Source organism: Xiphophorus maculatus, chromosome 2 (assembly GCF_002775205.1).
Source record: "Xiphophorus maculatus strain JP 163 A chromosome 2, X_maculatus-5.0-male, whole genome shotgun sequence".
Taxonomy (NCBI): domain Eukaryota; kingdom Metazoa; phylum Chordata; class Actinopteri; order Cyprinodontiformes; family Poeciliidae; genus Xiphophorus; species Xiphophorus maculatus.
This window is the reverse complement of record NC_036444.1, coordinates 21086884-21104760: the sequence shown is the minus strand read 5'-3', so window position 1 is coordinate 21104760 and position 17877 is coordinate 21086884. Positions and strand designations below refer to the sequence as shown.

Genomic DNA, 17877 nt, shown 5'->3' with positions numbered 1-17877 from the left:
TCAGCAGCCTGGCCTGATGGAGGTAATGCAAAGAGGAAGTGGGGCAGAGAGCAGGCCTTAGGGATGGAGGGTGTAGCAAGGAGAGTGGGTTTCGGACCTCAGGGTACAGTAGCTTTAGACCCCAGAGATTTGGGATGAAGCGCTGGAGATCCAATAGTGCTGTCAAAGCTATTTTGGACGTTATTAACATTCAGAAGACGCTTGTAGCTGTTGGAGATTAGGACTAATGTGCACCGGCAACTCTGCAATTTGGCTTCACAGGGCTATAAAGTCACGACCAGAGGACACTTGTGATTTGATCTAGAATAATCATATGATACTGTGCATGCACAGCTGATTGGGTCGCAGCGAAAAAAGCCTCCTGAGTGGCATTTTGGATGACATCAACAGGAATGGCGTGGCACTTCTGTACAAAGGATATGGGATGAGCATCTGTCTTCAGAGTAATCGACCAGGGAATATCAAGAAGCCTGACTCAGGCAAACTGACCATTCTTTATGTGTGTGTGTGTGCGTGTGTGTGTGTGTGTGTGTGTGTGTGTGCGCGCGCAGGTCTGTACGAGTGTGTAAAGGTGAAAGCAAATGAAATTGGACAGTGAGTCAGAGAGATGATTTGCACATGCAGGCATGGAAAATTTTCACTGTGCGCCTTCATTCCTTAAACACTCCTGCCCAACAGCTGATAGGTGGCTTTCCATTAAGAACTAAAAAAATGTTGGAGGCGTTTTGAGACGGGCGTTCACAGAGAAAAAGAAGGATGATGTTCAGCTCATTCAACAAGCAAATGTTCCTCTTCAGGGACCAAATGATTAAACTGTAAACTTTTTAGACGTATTCGGAAAATAGGTGAGATAAAAATACTACAGAATGTCATGTTTCTCATACGAGGATTTAAAAATAAAATGTTAATAGAGAGAAATTATTATTTCAGATAATGCTACCAATGCTTCTTCAGCTGCATGTAGCACAAAAACAACTTAAGAAGTTTCATTATTGCTGCGACTTCAGGTTGGAGCCTTTCAAACTAAAACATTTACCAGCTTAGCTGATAAAACTGATGTGTCACAAAGATAAAAAAAAAACAGACAAAACGCAAAATTATGTTGCGAGTAACATTTGAGAAAAAGTAAAATACCAACAATTTGTACTTTGGCCAGAATCTACATTCGCAGAAGATGCACAAGGTTTTATTTATTGTGGATTTTCTCTGATACACTCGGGGCTAAAGTTAGACGTACAGGATACACATTTCAGAATATTTGACCTATGTCTTAACAGATTTTATTCATGGCATCCTGGCACAGATAAGAATCTAAATAAATCTTCATAAATCTGAAATTCCATAATCTTCATTATGACTGTGGTCTTTAGCCTCGGTGTTAGCCTGCTTCATTTAATCCAAAACCCAGCCTGATGTGTGTGGGATCAGTGTCCTGCTGAAACACCCATCCGTGTCCAAGTTTTAATCACCTAGCCACTGATTTGAAATTATATTCACGTTTTTGGAGCGCTTCTTTCTCCATCAGCGCACGGTGATGTAAAGTTCCTTTACTGTGAAAAGTGACACTGAAGTCCTCCCAGCTTCAAATTTATGGTGGTTCTTGGATCATAAACTTGGACAAAACTGCATGGTCCAATCAGACAATTATAAGCACACAAATTGGTTTGGGAATGAATAAAGGAGACTAAGATTAAGGTTTTGAAATGGTCCCAACTTCAGTGCTGTTAAAAGCTGTGCTTAAAGGCTGCGTTCATGCAGAGAAATCAACCAACTGGAGTGAACCACACGCTTACTTATCGCTACGAAGACGTGTGGTTTCTCTGCAACTCGTTAAAAGGCATTAATCTAACTCTAAACTTAGTGCAAATGAGACCTGAATTTACTAAACGACGATATGTTTGTTCTTTTCTGAATAATTCGCTCCTTGGGAGAAAAAATAAATCTCTGTCATTTAGGAAAAAACATTCTCAGAGAACAAACAAGAGCCTCGGTCAACAGCAGTTTTCAAAACAGCACAGAGGGATAAATTTGCCTGCAGTTGACAGAAAAAAAACGAAAAAAGAAGAAAAACGATGACCACAAAGAACATTTTGCTCTCCAGCATCGCAGGTGACTCTGTGACGCCAGCTGCACAAACCCATGATCACACAGGACCAGCTTATCTGAATTATCATGTTCACTTCAGTTCACTTAGTTGGGATTTCATGGCATACAAACCAACACAAGCCAGTGGAAATAAGGGAGGCATGATTTCTACTTTTTTTATATGTGTTTTTTTTTTTTTTTAACAAATAAAAATCTGAACATGTTATTTGTAGTCACTCCAACTCTGGTGTAAATAATTGTTTCAGAAGTCAATTAATTAGTAAATTATCGTCACTGTCTTCCATCCGGGTCTTTTTTGTTGTCTGAATGTTGCTATGTGCATATTTCCCTACTCTGTCCTTTCCTCCTTTTATTTTATTACTTGTTAGAAACTGTGTCACTATTAACCCAAAGGAATCAGAACAAGCTTAGTATCCAGAGAATCACTATTTAGACCAATATTATACTTTTTAGATTATTATGCAGAGAGACTCCTATTACTGAAACCCAGAAAAGGGATAAGAATGAACTTAGAACCCAGAAAAGAAAAGAAGATTATTCCAGAACAGAAACATTTAGTTTTTATCATTACTTAGAAACTGTGGAGTACTCTCTACTTTTACAAATTTAGAGCATGCTTAGAAAGTCCAGAGAATACTTCCTTATGCCTGGAGTATCTAGTTAATATACTATGGATCAATATTATTAGATTCTCTTTCTTCTTTTGCTCTTTCCATTGGTTTGTCATTTTGTTTGTATTTCCTTTTAATTCATGTAAAGCACTTTGAATTGCCTCGTTGCTGAAAATGTGCCATATAAATAAACTTCCCTTCCCTCCCCTAAACGCAATAAATTTGGAAATCTGGCAAAATAACTATTTTGTTGAGACAAATTAAAAAGAAAAGTTTGCCATAAACCATGTGGAAGGGCACAGCAAACATTTAGAAAAAGTGGATCAAATGAGACTCAAACTCAACTACTTATGCAGAACCTCACGTGTATTGGAAAATGTACACTACATAACACTAAAGTAAAAATATGGTGGTGGCAGCATCATGCTGTGGGGATGCTTGCTGTAGACGGGGAACGGGGAAACTGAGTTGTTGGGAAGATGGAAGACGCTGTGTTACTTGGGGAGATAAATTAAAATGATTTAGAGCACAGGTGTCAAACTCCAGTCCTGGAGGACCGCAGTCCTCCAACTTTTAGATGTGCCTCTGCTGCACCACACCTGAAAAGAATAATTAGGTCATTAGCAGGATTCTGGAGAACTGATCTACACAAGGAGGTAATTAAGCCATTTTATTCCAGTGTTTTGTACTTGTGGCACATCTAAAAACTGCAGGACAGCGGCCCTCGAGGACTGGAGTTTGACACCTGTGATTTAGAGCAAAGCATGTTACTGTGTTAGAGTGAAAACTGGGCTTTACTTTTATTACACTCCACAATCACTCACTACTTTGTGTTGGCAAAGCCAGGAAATACACTGAGGTTTCCTGTTGTGGTGTGACAAACATGCAAAAGTTTAAGGGGCTTGAAAAGCATCTTACGTTCACAATTTAATGACAGCTTAGAGTAACAAAAAAAATAATACTCACTTATTAACTCATCAGGTCTGCAGGATGCTGTTATTGTCGACGTTGCTGCTCACAGAAGCTTTTCCTTGAATTTGGCATCTTCTCCTCGTGAGGTTTTCTCTGGCTGCTTCAGTTTTTCCACCAGCAACCTGGAAACTCATATATCCTTTTGTTGCAGAATGAAAGTTAGTGAGCGTGTGTCTGTTAGTCTGGGTTGAACTGGGGACAAGTCCTGAATATGTAGCCTGCTACTGGGAGAAGCTCCAGAAGAAAATTAATTCAAAAATGTGTAATTTCTTTTTTCTTAAAGGGGCAGTATTATGCGTTTTCCAGGCACACAGTGCTGTTTTATAGCATAATCATGTAACTATGTTTTCTTCAGTTGTTTTAAATATGTTATATATATCAAATGTGACTTAAAAAACAATTTACTTCGTAATTTAACGCCCTGAAATTGGGTCCCTGTCTCTTTAAAAACTCCTGCTCTTTCTGAAACTCCGCCTTCAGGAAGTCATCACAACATGGCTCCTCTATTAACCCTTTAACAACATTTTAATCAGTGTTGCACAGAGAAGCAGCTCATAAAATGAGCTCAGCAGAGGCGCCGTGTTTGCTAATTGCTGCTGGCTAGTCTCAAGGAGCTGAGTGTGGGAGGCGGAAACTTGGAAGCTTGCAAACTTTGAGGAGGGACTGCGCCTCGAAGGCGGCGCTAGGTCCACCCAGGCGTTTAGCACAGCTGAATGGTTGCCATGGGAGATTACAAGACTTCTCAAACATGCATGAAAGAATCACACCAGGTATGTTTTTGGTGAGGGAATAACATTCTAACATGATGTAGAGCTCATAAAAGTACATTTCACATAATGCGGCCCCTTTAATGTAATGCTGATAGTTTTAAAACACTCAGAAAGATTAACTGCTGCCAAAAAAAGGGGCATTTCTTTTCTAACAAAGTTAATTAGCGCTAGATAAACAGAAAGCCTCAGTATCGTTTTGAAAGACTTTAAAGCAGAGCAGCTCATCAGCTGCAACAATCGACTCACAAACGCAGGAGAAAAATATCAGAACTCCATGTTCTTTGCTCTGCTGTATCATGGAAAATCTGAATCTGGAAGATGGCAAGTAGGTGCTGAAATCACTCAATAGATGTAAAGTGAGGAAGAGAGTGAGATATAAACAGAGTTAGAGTAACAGAGAGCGTTGGTGCAAGAAGAGTGGGCCCAGCGCCAACCTACCCCACCCTTACTGCTGCTGCTGCCTGCAGAGAGAGGAGTGCTGCATTTCCTGAGGGCAATGCAGAGGAAGGGGGAAGAGGTTCGCTTCTGTTCAGGTCACCACACTCTATAAAACAAACAAAAGCAGCCACCTGAGAAGGACGGAGGCAAGCGACTTGTTTCCATCTCCTCATTTTGCAAAAAGAAATGACAGGGTTTTTAGTGAAACTAATGCCGAACAATAGACAACAGACAGGACTCACCTGAGCTAAATGGATCCAGTGCCTAACATGAATGGGGATTTTACTGATTTGTTTCTACGTATTTATTTTTATATGCTGATGAGAGCAAGAGGTGATCTTTCATTTAATCATCTTGGTAACAGATATTACATTTTTACAGCATCTTAACCAAACCAGCTGAAATAGCTACCTTTCCATTACTACAAAGCTTTTTTGTTGTTAAAAATATCATTTATCTTTTGTATGTGAAGGTGAAGAAAAAATCACACAATTTTATCTCGAGCGCGTTGAGCTAATAGTGACCCATTTGGAGCAGAGTTTGCAGCCCCATAAGTGCAAGTAAAACATGAAATTTTTACCTTAAATGAATCAAATATTCACAGAAAAGACCAACGTAGAGCTGTTTGTTTGTAAGTGATACAGAACACATGGTTGAGGCTGTATCATGCTGTGGGACCGCTTTCATCATATTACAAAGAAACTTTAAGCATCAAAGGGGCACATAAAAAAAAAATACAGAGAAGTTTGAACAAATTCAATGTCACAAAACAGTCGGAGCAAAAATTTCTTTCTTTATATCCTGATCTCAGCCCTCAGGATAGAAGTCAACAACACAGAAAGAATTATTGCAATTATTGAAAATTGGTGAAGACAAGTGAGAACTGCCACCTAAAATTATGACATCTGTGCGTTTAAAAGAGCTTGTTAAGGACTGACAGATAGTAGATGTTTATATGGCAACATAAAACATATTGCAGTACTTTTTATATAAATGCCTTTCTGTACGTTTTTGTCGACCAGCCACAGTCTAATCAAACATTGAAATCTATAAAACTGGATATTAAACAGTTTCACTGTCACAGGAGACCTTTGTTAAGCTTATGCTGTTTTCCCAGCCGAGCAATCTGTTACCAGGCTTGAGTTGCACAAGTCCAAGTTGCCAACTGCACCGGCTGTCAATCATTTCAATCGACGTTCACAAGAACCGGGAGAAACGTTTGAATTTTAATGACGTTTGACTTAAAACATTAAATATGGGCTGTTTCTGTGCTGTTTCTGGTCTTGCAGTTGTTTGGGAATGAAGTCATTAAGTCCTGAGATAGACTCTACCATCATAACTACAGCATTGTATGCAACAAATACCAACATAATTTATTTAGTTTAAATAATTAGCTATGCTAAGATGAAGGCTGTGCCTAGCTGTTAGCCTAACACCAGAAAGAGAGTGAATGTAATACAACCGAATGAAGCTACAGCTTAGTGAATACTTTGTAATTTGTATTTCCTGTCTGTTTTTTGTATAATAATAATAATAATAATGTAGAAATGCATTGCTATTAGAGCTGTCAGAAATGAGAAAAGCATTTCATTGCAATACCTTTACAGAATATTGCAATATCAGTTACAATCAACCACAATTTTCCTACTTTCTATACATCTGTTATCACAATGTTGCCACCTGAGCTAAATGGTTACTGAAGAAATACATCAGGCACAGACTGACCAAAAATCTAAACCACCGGCCATAAACTCTGCTGCCATGTAAAATCTGCACGCATGGCACACTGAATATCATTTCCTACCGAATATTGTCTTTGAGTAGATAATTCAATGTTGGGGAGAAACGATGCCAAACAAAATACACTCACGATTGTTTCTCCTCAGAGTAAAACCGCTGTGACTGAGAAATCTCAAAATGTTGTATGCTTGTTAGGTAAGATTCTGCAGTAAAAGGAAACAATAGTGTCTAATTAAGTATAAGACAATTTTTTGGTGCCAGTAAAATGGTTTTCACAGAGAACCTGTGGTCATCAGTGAAGGTTTTCCCAGGCATTTTAATCTGGGAAGGCTTCCGGAGGAAATACTACTTTGCCCTCTAGCTGAAAACAAAAAGGGGAACCGTGGCTCTGTGCTGAACACAAAATGTTTTTTGTAATGGCTCACCGGTTCCCCTCCATTAATTTCTCTGTGTGTGTGTGTGTGTGTGCATAATTATTACCTTTTTCACACCAGTAAAATTGCAATATTTGCTCTTTCCTGAAAACAATTTTCACAAACTAAAATAATCAAACAAACCTTCAACAAGAATCAAAGTAACCAACAAGTAGATGTCAAAAATAACATTTTGCTGCAGCTTCTAAGATTTGAGATGCTACTCTTTATTTAATTATTTTTTTTTGTTAATGATTTTTGCTACACCAGGGCAGAGGCAGAAGCTCTGAAGGCGTCAGAGGTGTGAGTCGACTTGCAAAAGGTGACAGAGGCAAATGATCCCCTGCTGGGACGGGACGATTAGAGTGAAACTATTACCTTAGTCACATCAGTCATCGCTAATGGCTCCTAAGAGAGAGAACTGTAGTAGAGGGACACCGACACTTTCTGCAGAACTGCAGCATATTTCTGCTGCTATGGCGTCGCGCAGAGAGAGCCGCGTACAACATGGCGGCGACCTGAAGTTTACATTCACTCATCATCAGCTCCGGGGTAATATTAATGGTACTTTTTAATGATCATATGATCCCACAACAAGCTTTAGTCAATTAAAAATCTGCTTTATCTATTCCAACACACTTTGATGACACCCAAATGTGTCGAAGGTCTGACCCAAACTCTTAAACTTGTTTGTCGGGATGTTTTGGAGCTATGAGGAAGAATCAGGCAGGGATTCAACTGGAAAATACTGAAACACCCCAGCCACTTTCCACTCATCCACAGAGAGTAAGAGAGGGTGCAAACCAGGAGAGAAGTGTTTTCTCTTCTTCTTCTTTTCAAATTTAACACCTGCAAGTATAGCTGAAACTTGCAGCTGCCCACAGAAACAACAGCCTTTCTCAAATAAGTTTTAAAGGAGATTGAGAGTGATCATCATTTGATCTCAGGAGTGAGTGTGAGGCTTTCAAACGTAGCAACAGTTAGACGTAGCGGTGGCAGCACCAGGCTGAGGGGTCTGCTTTGCTGCATGTGTCTCGCGCACGAAATGAAAATAAGTCAAACATCTCAAAGCTGAAAGTGAGCAGTCTGTCAATACTTTCCACAGACAGAAAGGGGAACTTTATAGTTGCTTTTAGGGGTGAACTAACTATTTCTTGAATTTGAAAACACTTCTTTGATTGTATCTTTTGCTTAATGAGCAAAACAGGGTTAACTTTTGATGTTTACATGTAATTCATTTCTTTTTCTGCTACAGAGATAAGTCATAAAAACAACACAAAACTTTAGACTTTAAGATTTAAACTTGTCCTCTCTTTTATTCCCCAAATGAAGGCCTTAAAAAAAATCAACAGATTAAAATGTTTGAACTTGCTCCTTCAGTACTCCATGAAACCGAAACGGTTCAAAAGCGAAAGGTTAAACTTAACATGACCTTCATGCCGATGATGAGCGTATGCAGGCTTCTGACCCCGAACTGAATCCACGAATTTGAGAGTGAATTTACCCCCACCGGCCAAGCCCCAAGCAGAAATGATCGAAGCCTACACGAGCTGATCCTTAAAAATTTATTCAGGTTAATGGAAGATGTAGTCAGAGGTGATATAGGAAACAGAAACATAAGAACTTAGGAACATAAAACCCTTGCATAGATCACAGACCATGCCTTTTGTCATCATCTGACAAACTGAACACATTCCAGCATAATCCTTGGTAAACACAACATGACAATGACAGCTGGATTAAATAACACAGTTAAGAGTTTGGTTTGCTTTGTGGATGGAAAGAGGAGCAGAATGCTTCGACAGTCCTTCGGCGCTGCGCTCCTCGAGAGCAGGTAAATGTGCGATCGGGACAGAAAACACAGATTCATAGCCATTGTACTTCCTTAGAACAAACGGGAACTCCTGGAGCAAGGTACACAACACCCCAACAGATCGATCCAGTTCAGTGTTTCTACAGCAGGTGAAAAATAAAAAAAAAAATAAATAAATAAATAAATAAATAAATAAATAAATAAAAGCAGTCCAGCATCAACACTTTTTAAAACCCAGAATGCCCTGAAATCTGAACAGAGGATTGTGTGTTTCACATGTCCGCCCCCCCCAACATAACACACTCACAATACAGTCTGACTGAGATAACAGTGGACAATGTGTCACATTGAAGAGCTGTTAAGAGTCTAAGAAACTAGCCCTTGTTGTCCTTGCTCACATTCAGCACCGACCTGCACATCAATCCCACATCGGACGCCAAGCTCCGTCCGTCCGGGCGCTAAGGTGCTTTTTCAGAAATCACAACAGCTTTCACAATTGAGTTTGGTTGCAGATGAAAGCAAGGGTTTCTTTTTCCAAAAAACGATGCAACTGTGTCGTAGTTAATCCGCAGCTTGAAAGGTAAAGCTCATGCAGTCTTCCATCGCCCATGCAGTTTTTTTGTTTTTGTTTTGTTTGCTTGGTTTTTTTTTTTTATGTTTTTGCATTTAGTAGGTTTTTGTAGAGATACGTTACAGCAGGAGTAAAGTTTGGTCAAAATAACATGAACAGCAGGAATGATTTCATTTATTTCCTGTTTGTTTCTTCGTTTTGAAACTAGAATAACAAAAATCAGCTGTGTCTACATAACCGTCTGCATCATCGGATGTACAGGAAGTGATCGTCGTACAGTGATTTTTATTTAACATGGCTTGCTGGAGGAACACATTCTTTTTTTTTCTCCGATATATAAGGCTTGTTTGTCCTAAATCAGTCATGTTACAGTGCCACCATACACAAAACAATAAACAAAAAACCCGGAAAATAACGCATTTTACTTCTTTTTTCTCATAATTTCAGTACATGTTGGTTACTTTTCTCTAACTTGTTAGCATCAAAGAAGCTTTTTTTTCCTTTCTCTTTTGTTTCTTTGTTCAATTTGGCTATATTTAGCTCTGATTACATTTGTTTACAGAAGCATATTATCAAACACACACATGTTCAGGCACCTTCTCTTATTTTCACACCATAAACGACCTCAAGAACTTTTCTCTGAGTGCATTGTTGGCTCTTCCTTGCAGGTTTGACTGAGCCATTTAGCAGCTTTTTAATTATTTCTCTTTTTTTTTGTTTGTTTGCTTCAATGAAGCCCTGTATGTGTTTCTCTAACTAAAATAATAGTAACTACATCTGAGGACAAACGTCCCGGTCGGTACCAAGTTGTGGTAACAGATTGGTACAGTCTTTAACATGAACAGGTTATATGTTGTCCTATTGCTCGTTAGGATGCACTTTTCATTGGGTAACTGAATGCATAGCACCATCTGTATATGTCCTCTCTGCTAGAAAGATCATCAGTATTTTCTTCATCGCTGCGCTTTTTGTTCCCCCCCGTGAAAAATGTGATGACAGCAAACGGTTTCTTTGCAGCTGCATTTGAGGCTGATATAATTTCCTTGTATATTCTATGTTATTCCGTATATACGTCATCCTAATCTACAAAGAAAAGACAAATTGAGTCACGTCCTCTGTTTGTTTTTTCTGTTTTAAACTTGTAATAAGTAGGACTTTTCACTCTGCCTGAGGAGGACGCTCTTCAAAAGTACAGTACAAAGATCTGTTTCAAACAAAACGACAGTTTCCTACACCTAGCCACCTTCCTGCTTCCAAAAAGAAAAAAAAAAGGCATTTAGAGCGTAATTCGTCGCGTTTCTGCTTCAGATTGTGTTGTGGGAACAACACAACAGTGGTAGTCTTGTACTAGCACCACAAAGGATGGCCACTGCACCAGCAGAAACAGCTAAGACATTCGAGTAGCACTGCAGTGCAGCTTTTTTTCTTTTTTTTTTTTGTCCCAAGGATCTTTGTTGGGAGAGTGTTAAATAAGAAGAAGGAGCGTTACAGTACAGTACCGATTCTTACTACTCCATGGATGAACTCCTCCCAGTACGGAGAGCAGACTGGTGTACAGTAGCTGCAGAGTTTCAAGCACATTTTGTACCAAATCTGCTTGCTGTTCTCCTGTGAGCCAGCACTGTGACAGAACAAATCAGAACCAGTATCTAAAAAAAATTTTTTTCTTTTTCAGCAATGGAAGGAAGCGGTTGTGCAAAAGAGATGGATTGCATTTTTTTATTTTTTATTTTTTTGCTGTGCATTACAATGCCCCACGACTGCTGCTGCAATATGGCAGCTTCTCAGCTTTTCTTTTACACAAAACGCACTCAGCTGTTTCCCCTGTGACGACACTTCACTTGACATGGCACTGTTTCAAATATAACTTACACTTACAACAGTCAGTGGAGAGAGAGTCGCGCCGTCTCTACGAACTCCATACAAACAAACGGGCTGATTGTGCGCAGCTTTTAGTGGAAAAAAAAAAAACAAGAAGCAGGATTGCAACACCCTACTTTCCCCATACATGTAAGTGCTTGTGTAAAAGGCTTTGCTTTGGGACTCTCACATTCAATATTGCATGACTGCAGTTTACACTTAAGGTTCTATTTTTTGTTATCTAACTATATATACTGTATATATATATTTTTTTTATAAGTGTATGTGCATGTGTAGGTATAGGTATTGGAAGCCCTGCATTGAAGCCTTCAGCTCCGCAAGTTTGCAATGACCTCGCTGAGGTAGAAACCCTGAAAGGATGCACGGTGCACAAAGAAGTAAAACAGGAGTGGATGAAGACTCTTTCTTTTTTTTTTTCTGAATGAATATGGTAAACATGCAGAGAACAATCCATTGCTGCTTAATGGCATCATTAAACGCATGCCAGCACGAACATTTGGTTGTGCACGTACCACAGTCACCTGCTGTGTGAACCTCACTTCATCTCTAGCATTCACTAACATCACACCTGGCAATGTTTGACACTGATATACACCGGATCTACCCAAACACCGTTTGCACACTGAGGCACTTTCACTGATCCTGTTGGTGGAAGGGATAAAAGGCACTGGAAACTAATCTCAGAATACGTCTATGAAACATGATTCTTTTCTGTGGACTCGTTTTCTTTTTCTACTAAACTTTGTGGTTGAAGAAAGAAAAAAATGAAATGACTGAAAATATATATAAACTGTTTTTGTTCTCCAAGAACGTCCATGCACTCCTCTATTGACTAATACTGTAACTGGTGCTTATAATGATTATATGCATTTTCCAATATTACTTAGTAACTTTCTTTGTCTACTTTTAAATGAGAAACTCCGCGGCCTAACAGTTGGATTTCTGTAAATCTGATCACAATTCAGAAAGACCCAGATTTTTCGATTCCTTCAGTTTCCCCGACGACGGGGAACTGCGAAACGCATGAACCGCAACAAGCCGTATACATCATGCTGTATACATCGTACATTAGATATACCAGGATACAGAAGTACCTTAGTGGTTAGGCCATGATGCAAGTTACTTTTTTTTTCATGCTATGATCTCATTTATGCACTGTTCCCTTAAGAGTTAACATTCAGTTTGTATACTTCTAAATGATTAGCAGTTCAAAAGAAAAAGAACTCATCCAGTGCACTCTGTATGGCAACATAGGGAGAAGTGGGAAATGGAGGCAGACATCCAAAAGAACATCCTTTCCCCTACTTTGTGACATATGCCTCATGCATGCCGGTATCAAATGGAAAGTCTCTAAAATCATGCTCGCATGAAGCTCACTTTTACAAGTTGTGCTGTGATGCATCTAAAGGGCATGGCATCGGATCACTTGGTGATAACACAATTACGGCAGCTGCTGCTGCGTGAACAGCAGCATTGCAGATGTCCGTGAAGCAAGCAGTTCACCATCTGTTTACATCCAAAAACACGAGAGAAGAGCAGTCTTCCTACTATAAGGTGCTTTGCTGAGTAGCAGATCCTTTGCAGGGGGAGAGGGAAAGGGGTTGTGGGAGCGGGGAGGCGAAGGGTTTGGGGTGGGGGGGTCATCTACCTTCTTGGCGGAAACCACCTGGCTTAGAGGCTTGAATGTCTGCAGTCATTTCTGGTGCATTGTGCAGCTTGCTGATCAGTTATCTGTAGTGCATGCATAAGATTTTTAGTTATCACACCATCATCTGACAAGACAAGGTGTGCTCTGTGTCCTCTAAGGAGCTGTGTATATGTGTAGTAATCAATGTTTTCTTAACATTATAGTTATTGGATCAATAAAATTAATTATTCTATCTACATTGGTATATACTGTAACAACTGTGTATCTTTTTCTTTTCTTTTTTTTTTCGGCTGAGGATAGTTGTAGGCCTAATGCCAGTAGAGCGCTCTGGGAGCTAAATGAAGCATTCCTATCAGATGGTCTGCTCCCCGTGTGACACAAACGACCAAGAGTTCCTAGCTGATGCCTAAACATCTGTGAGCAGCTTGCTTTTGTTCACACAGTTCTGAGTGGCGATAGTGCAATTTCCAGTTCTAAGGTTCGCCTCCCTAAAGTTGTCGATGCTATTGTTGATGTCTCCGTCAATCTCCATGTACTCTGACTTGCTGACGGTGGAGGAGCTACGGCGGCTGGAGTTGGTTTCGGACGGGATGTTGGGGTTGCTGACATTGAGAAGCTGGGCCTGCTCCTCTCCCTCCGTCTCTCTGTGGTAGAAGTAGTTGAAGTTGGATACAATGACAGGCACTGGGAGGGCAATTGTTAAGACTCCAGCGATCGCGCACAGAGATCCGACAATCTTGCCCCCGATAGTGACTGGGACCATGTCCCCGTAACCCACAGTTGTCATGGACACGACAGCCCACCAGAAGGCGTCCGGGATGCTGCCGAATTGAGAATCCGGCTCCTCGGCTTCGGCGAAGTAGACGGCGCTGGAGAATAGAATGACTCCAATGAACAGGAAGAAGATCAGCAATCCCAGCTCTCGCATGCTGGCCTTGAGGGTCTGCCCCAGGATCTGAAGTCCCTTGGAATGTCTCGACAGCTTGAAGATCCGAAACACCCTGACCAGACGGATCACCCTGAGAATGGCCAGAGAAGTCGCTTGCTCCCCCACCCCTTCGTTTTCTGGGTCTTCTGCCAACTCGGTGCCGAGTGTAATGAAATATGGGATAATGGCCACAATGTCAATCGTGTTCATCATGTTCTTGAAGAAGGCCGGTTTGCTGGGGCATGCCATGAAGCGTACTATCAACTCAAACGAGAACCAGATTATACAGAGAGTCTCAATGACAAAGAAGGGGTCAGTAAGAATATTTGGTTTGTAGCGTATTGTAATGTTCCCGAATGTCTCGATTCGACCCATCGGGTCTTCTTTTAGCTGTGGTAGAGTCTCCAAACAAAATATGACAATGGAAATGAGGATCACCATCACAGACACAATGGCGATCCCTCTTGCGGTGCCTGAGCTTTCTGGATGCTCAAAAAGAAGCCAGATCTGACGCTGGAACTCCTTTTCAGGCAGCGGACGCTCTTCCTCTCGGATGAAACCCTCATCCTCACGAAACCTCTCCATCGCGTCCACTCCCAGCTCATAAAATTTTATTTCTTCTGAGAACATATCCAAGGGCACGTTTACCGGCCGTCTTAGCCGGCCCCCTGACTGGTAGTAGTACAAGATTGCATCGAAGCTGGGCCGGTTCCTGTCAAAGAAGTACTCATTTCTCAGGGGATCAAAGTACCGCATCCGCTTTTTGGGGTTACCGAGCAAAGTCTCTGGAAACTGTGACAGAGTTTTCAACTGTGTCTCGAACCGGAGGCCGGCTATGTTGATGACCACTCTCTCGCAACACTCGTGGTCATTGTGATCCGGGGGGTAGGTGTCCTGAGGATGTCCCGGGACGGCTGAGGTCTCGTCCATGTTGTCCCCCGCTACAACGGTCATTTTCGGGGGGAAAGAGGTGGAGGAGGACGCAGCGGAGCAAGAGACGGAGCAGGAATCACGGAGGGGTGTCCGTTAGTCTGACTGGCCAGGCATTCACGGTTGGGAGAAATTTTTCCACTCCTCAGCTTCCCACACCCCACAGATCGTTGGAGGCGTCCCCGTTGCGAGTGGGGGGGGCGGTTGGCTGCTTTGCCTCAGTGCGGCTCCACTGCGGCTCTCGCTGACTTGACCATTGCAGCTCCCCAGTGCATGTGAAGCAGTCGCTGCTGCTGCTTCTGTCAACCAAAGAGAGAAGGAGGGAGGGATGGAGGGAGGGACGGAGGGGATAATGGAATCAAACAGCCGAGATATTTTGCTGGCTCAGCACTTTCTGCAGTTTAGTTATTTATTTATTTAGTCATCTTCTTCCCTGGGGGCTGCAATTAGAGCAGTTAGTAATGATGGCAAACACATCTCATTCAACAAGAATTTCTCAATGCTGTTTCAAAGAGGGGAAAACATTTTTAGCTCTATGTGGAACTTCAGAGTGCCTGTCCTTCGATTCTCTAAGGTTTTCAAGCCAAAAATGGAAAAAAACAACTATTTGTTGTTGCTTTGGTTGGAGAGGTAGCATTGTCCTCATGTCACATCATGTCTCTGCAAGAATGTTTGTTTTAGCTTGTCTTAAGGCAGCAATTTATGCTCCGCCACACTCACCAGTCTGAGTTGGACTGTGACGCATAGCCTTTTATTTATTTTTTTTTCTTTTTTGTACAGTTTCTGCATGCCTTTAACCCTACAAAGCTAGTGGCAATTTGCAAATGGATAAAGCAAGGGGCACAGCACTGCAGCAGTGTGTTAGTCTTGCAGGGTGGGGGGGTTGGGGAACAAAACAGCTCTAAAGCTCTACATAAACTTTTGTATTCAGTTTAAGAGGCTTACCGTGGTTTGATCTTGAGAGGTCCTGAACAGCTTCGAGCAGAATCATCCAACAGCAGCAGCAGCAGCAGCAGCAGCAGCAGCAGCAGAGGCGTTTAAGGTGTGAAACTTTTAAGTTGCACCAGCCTAGCACCCGAGAGTTCACGTCATCTAAGCTGCGCTCTTAAAATAAGACGAGTCGAAGAGGAAAGCTGTGTAATTTAAAGACGAGAGGTGGTGGATTTTTTTTTTTTAAATAAATAAATAAATAAAAGAGCGAAAAAAGGGGGAACTGCTATCCTGCAAAGCCCCAAGGTTGCTTTGGCAGCGGCACGGTGGTGAGCAGAGCAAACGGCATATGAGCAAACCGCAGGAGGAGATGCTGCGCTGCAGTTCGGAGAGAGATGCATTAAGGGGCAACGAGCGAGCCCTTGGCATTCCCAGACATCCCTGCATCAGCAGAAATCTGCCACAAGACGAGATGACGGGCAGGATGTGCTCCGGCGCAGGACGGTGAACGCGATTTTTTTCTTATTTTTTTATTTTTTAAAGAAAGGAATAAAAAAACACACACACACACACACACAATTAAAAATGAGGGCTGAGAAACAGACGAGTGCGGCATCGACGTCCGCACGGTTTCTCAGCAATGTCAAGCATGTTTGGCTTGATCATTTAACATGCAAGTGTAAGAGGAAGCAGGGGGACCGAGGGGGGGGGGGGGGGAGGAAGGAGGAGGATGAGGAAGGGGTAGAGGAGGGGAGGAGTTGGAGGGTTTCGACGCAATGCAGACCGGCTCCACTAAAGGACGCCGCCAGAAGTTCTCCACACAGCACAAAAACACCAACGCCTGTGTGCCAGCACTGCAGACTGCAAGCACACACAGATTATCCGAGAAGTCTCATGACAGCTCGGATCAGATCTGTGCTCGGAGAAAGCTGGTCAGGAGGAATAAAACATCCTGATTGGCTGTGCGGATGTTGCAGCTGACATTTATACATAGTTGGGTTTTGTTGATACTGACTGAAGCATATCAGTGTTTGTTTGTTTTGTTTTGTTTTTAAACGAAAGAATATTGTTGCATTTCTCGTGAGGATAAAGAAAAACGCTCTGCAGAGGACACAAAAGACTTTCAGGACCACGGAGAGCGAAAATCATGGCTCCTACTCAGAAAACCACAAAATGTTCCCCAGATAAATCTGACTCAAAACTTTCTAAACGAAGCTTTAAAACAAACAAACAAAACAAAAATCCACTATGGATCATTTTTGCTAAAATATGTCCACCTGACACTATGACATCACACTGAGGGCTTTTCTTTTTATTATTAAAGTAATGCAAATCAAACGATTCCTCAGTTGTTGTTTTTTTCTTTTCTATCATTTGACACCAAAGCTGTTACAAACATTTACATTATACAGAAGCATCTCAGTCAGTTTGAGCATCATCAAAACATTAATTTATTTCAGTAATTGAGTCCAAAAATAATTTTTATCTATTAAATCGATTTACACAACTTGATATTTTCTATTCACTTATTTAATTTCACAGAGAGACTTGTGACTTACAGCTAGTCCACAATTCGGCTTCTCTGAAAGTTATTGAATAAAACCAATAAAAGTATTTTCAATGCCGAAATACTTGGTGTGAGTCACTCAATAATAGAGAAAACTGTGGACTTAACATTTGCCCACTAGAGACTCATTGATACCACAGGATATTGGCTACAACTGTGGCATTCCTTGCAGTAAGGCACATCTTAACCTTAGTGCTCTTTTCATATTCAGCGTATTTTATTTTGGAAATCAAGGTACTACACTGCAGGTGAAGAACGGAGAGGAACAAAATTCAAATTGGTTGGGGTCCAGTGGGGAGTTTCTGCTGGTTTGGTGCTGCTGGTTTGTTTCCGCAGGCCCAAAGTCAACTCAGTCATCAGGCAGGAAATTAATGATAAGTCCTCATTATGATTTATGGAGATTTCTTGTTGGTTTTTTTTGGCAGGACTTGAACCGAACCAAACTGCAGGAAGCACCAACATCTGCTTTAACCATGGCTTCACTGAGGTTGCGTGACCCAAAAACTGACCTGACCACATAGAAAATGTACAGAGAAGATGAGAGACACCAGATCCAACG

At 41.3% G+C, this 17877-nt stretch overlaps 1 protein-coding gene across 2 annotated transcripts; it reads right to left on the bottom strand.

Moving 5' to 3' along the window:
- Window positions 1–8601: 8601 nt before the first annotated feature.
- LOC102232262 (potassium voltage-gated channel subfamily A member 1-like) lies at window positions 8602–16423 on the bottom strand. Of its 2 annotated transcripts, none has more exons than XM_005796304.2 (2): window positions 15767–16423; window positions 8602–15120 (listed from the first exon to the last, which is right to left on the bottom strand). In XM_005796304.2, exon 2 carries the CDS (start codon window positions 14843–14845, stop codon window positions 13370–13372), a length of 1476 nt encoding a protein of 491 aa, XP_005796361.1. In that variant the 5' UTR covers window positions 14846–15120; window positions 15767–16423; the 3' UTR covers window positions 8602–13369. The 2 variants fall into 2 exon arrangements, with proteins under 2 accessions (XP_005796361.1, XP_023182555.1); XM_023326787.1 differs by having other exon boundaries at window positions 8602–15117.
- Window positions 16424–17877: the final 1454 nt, after the last annotated feature.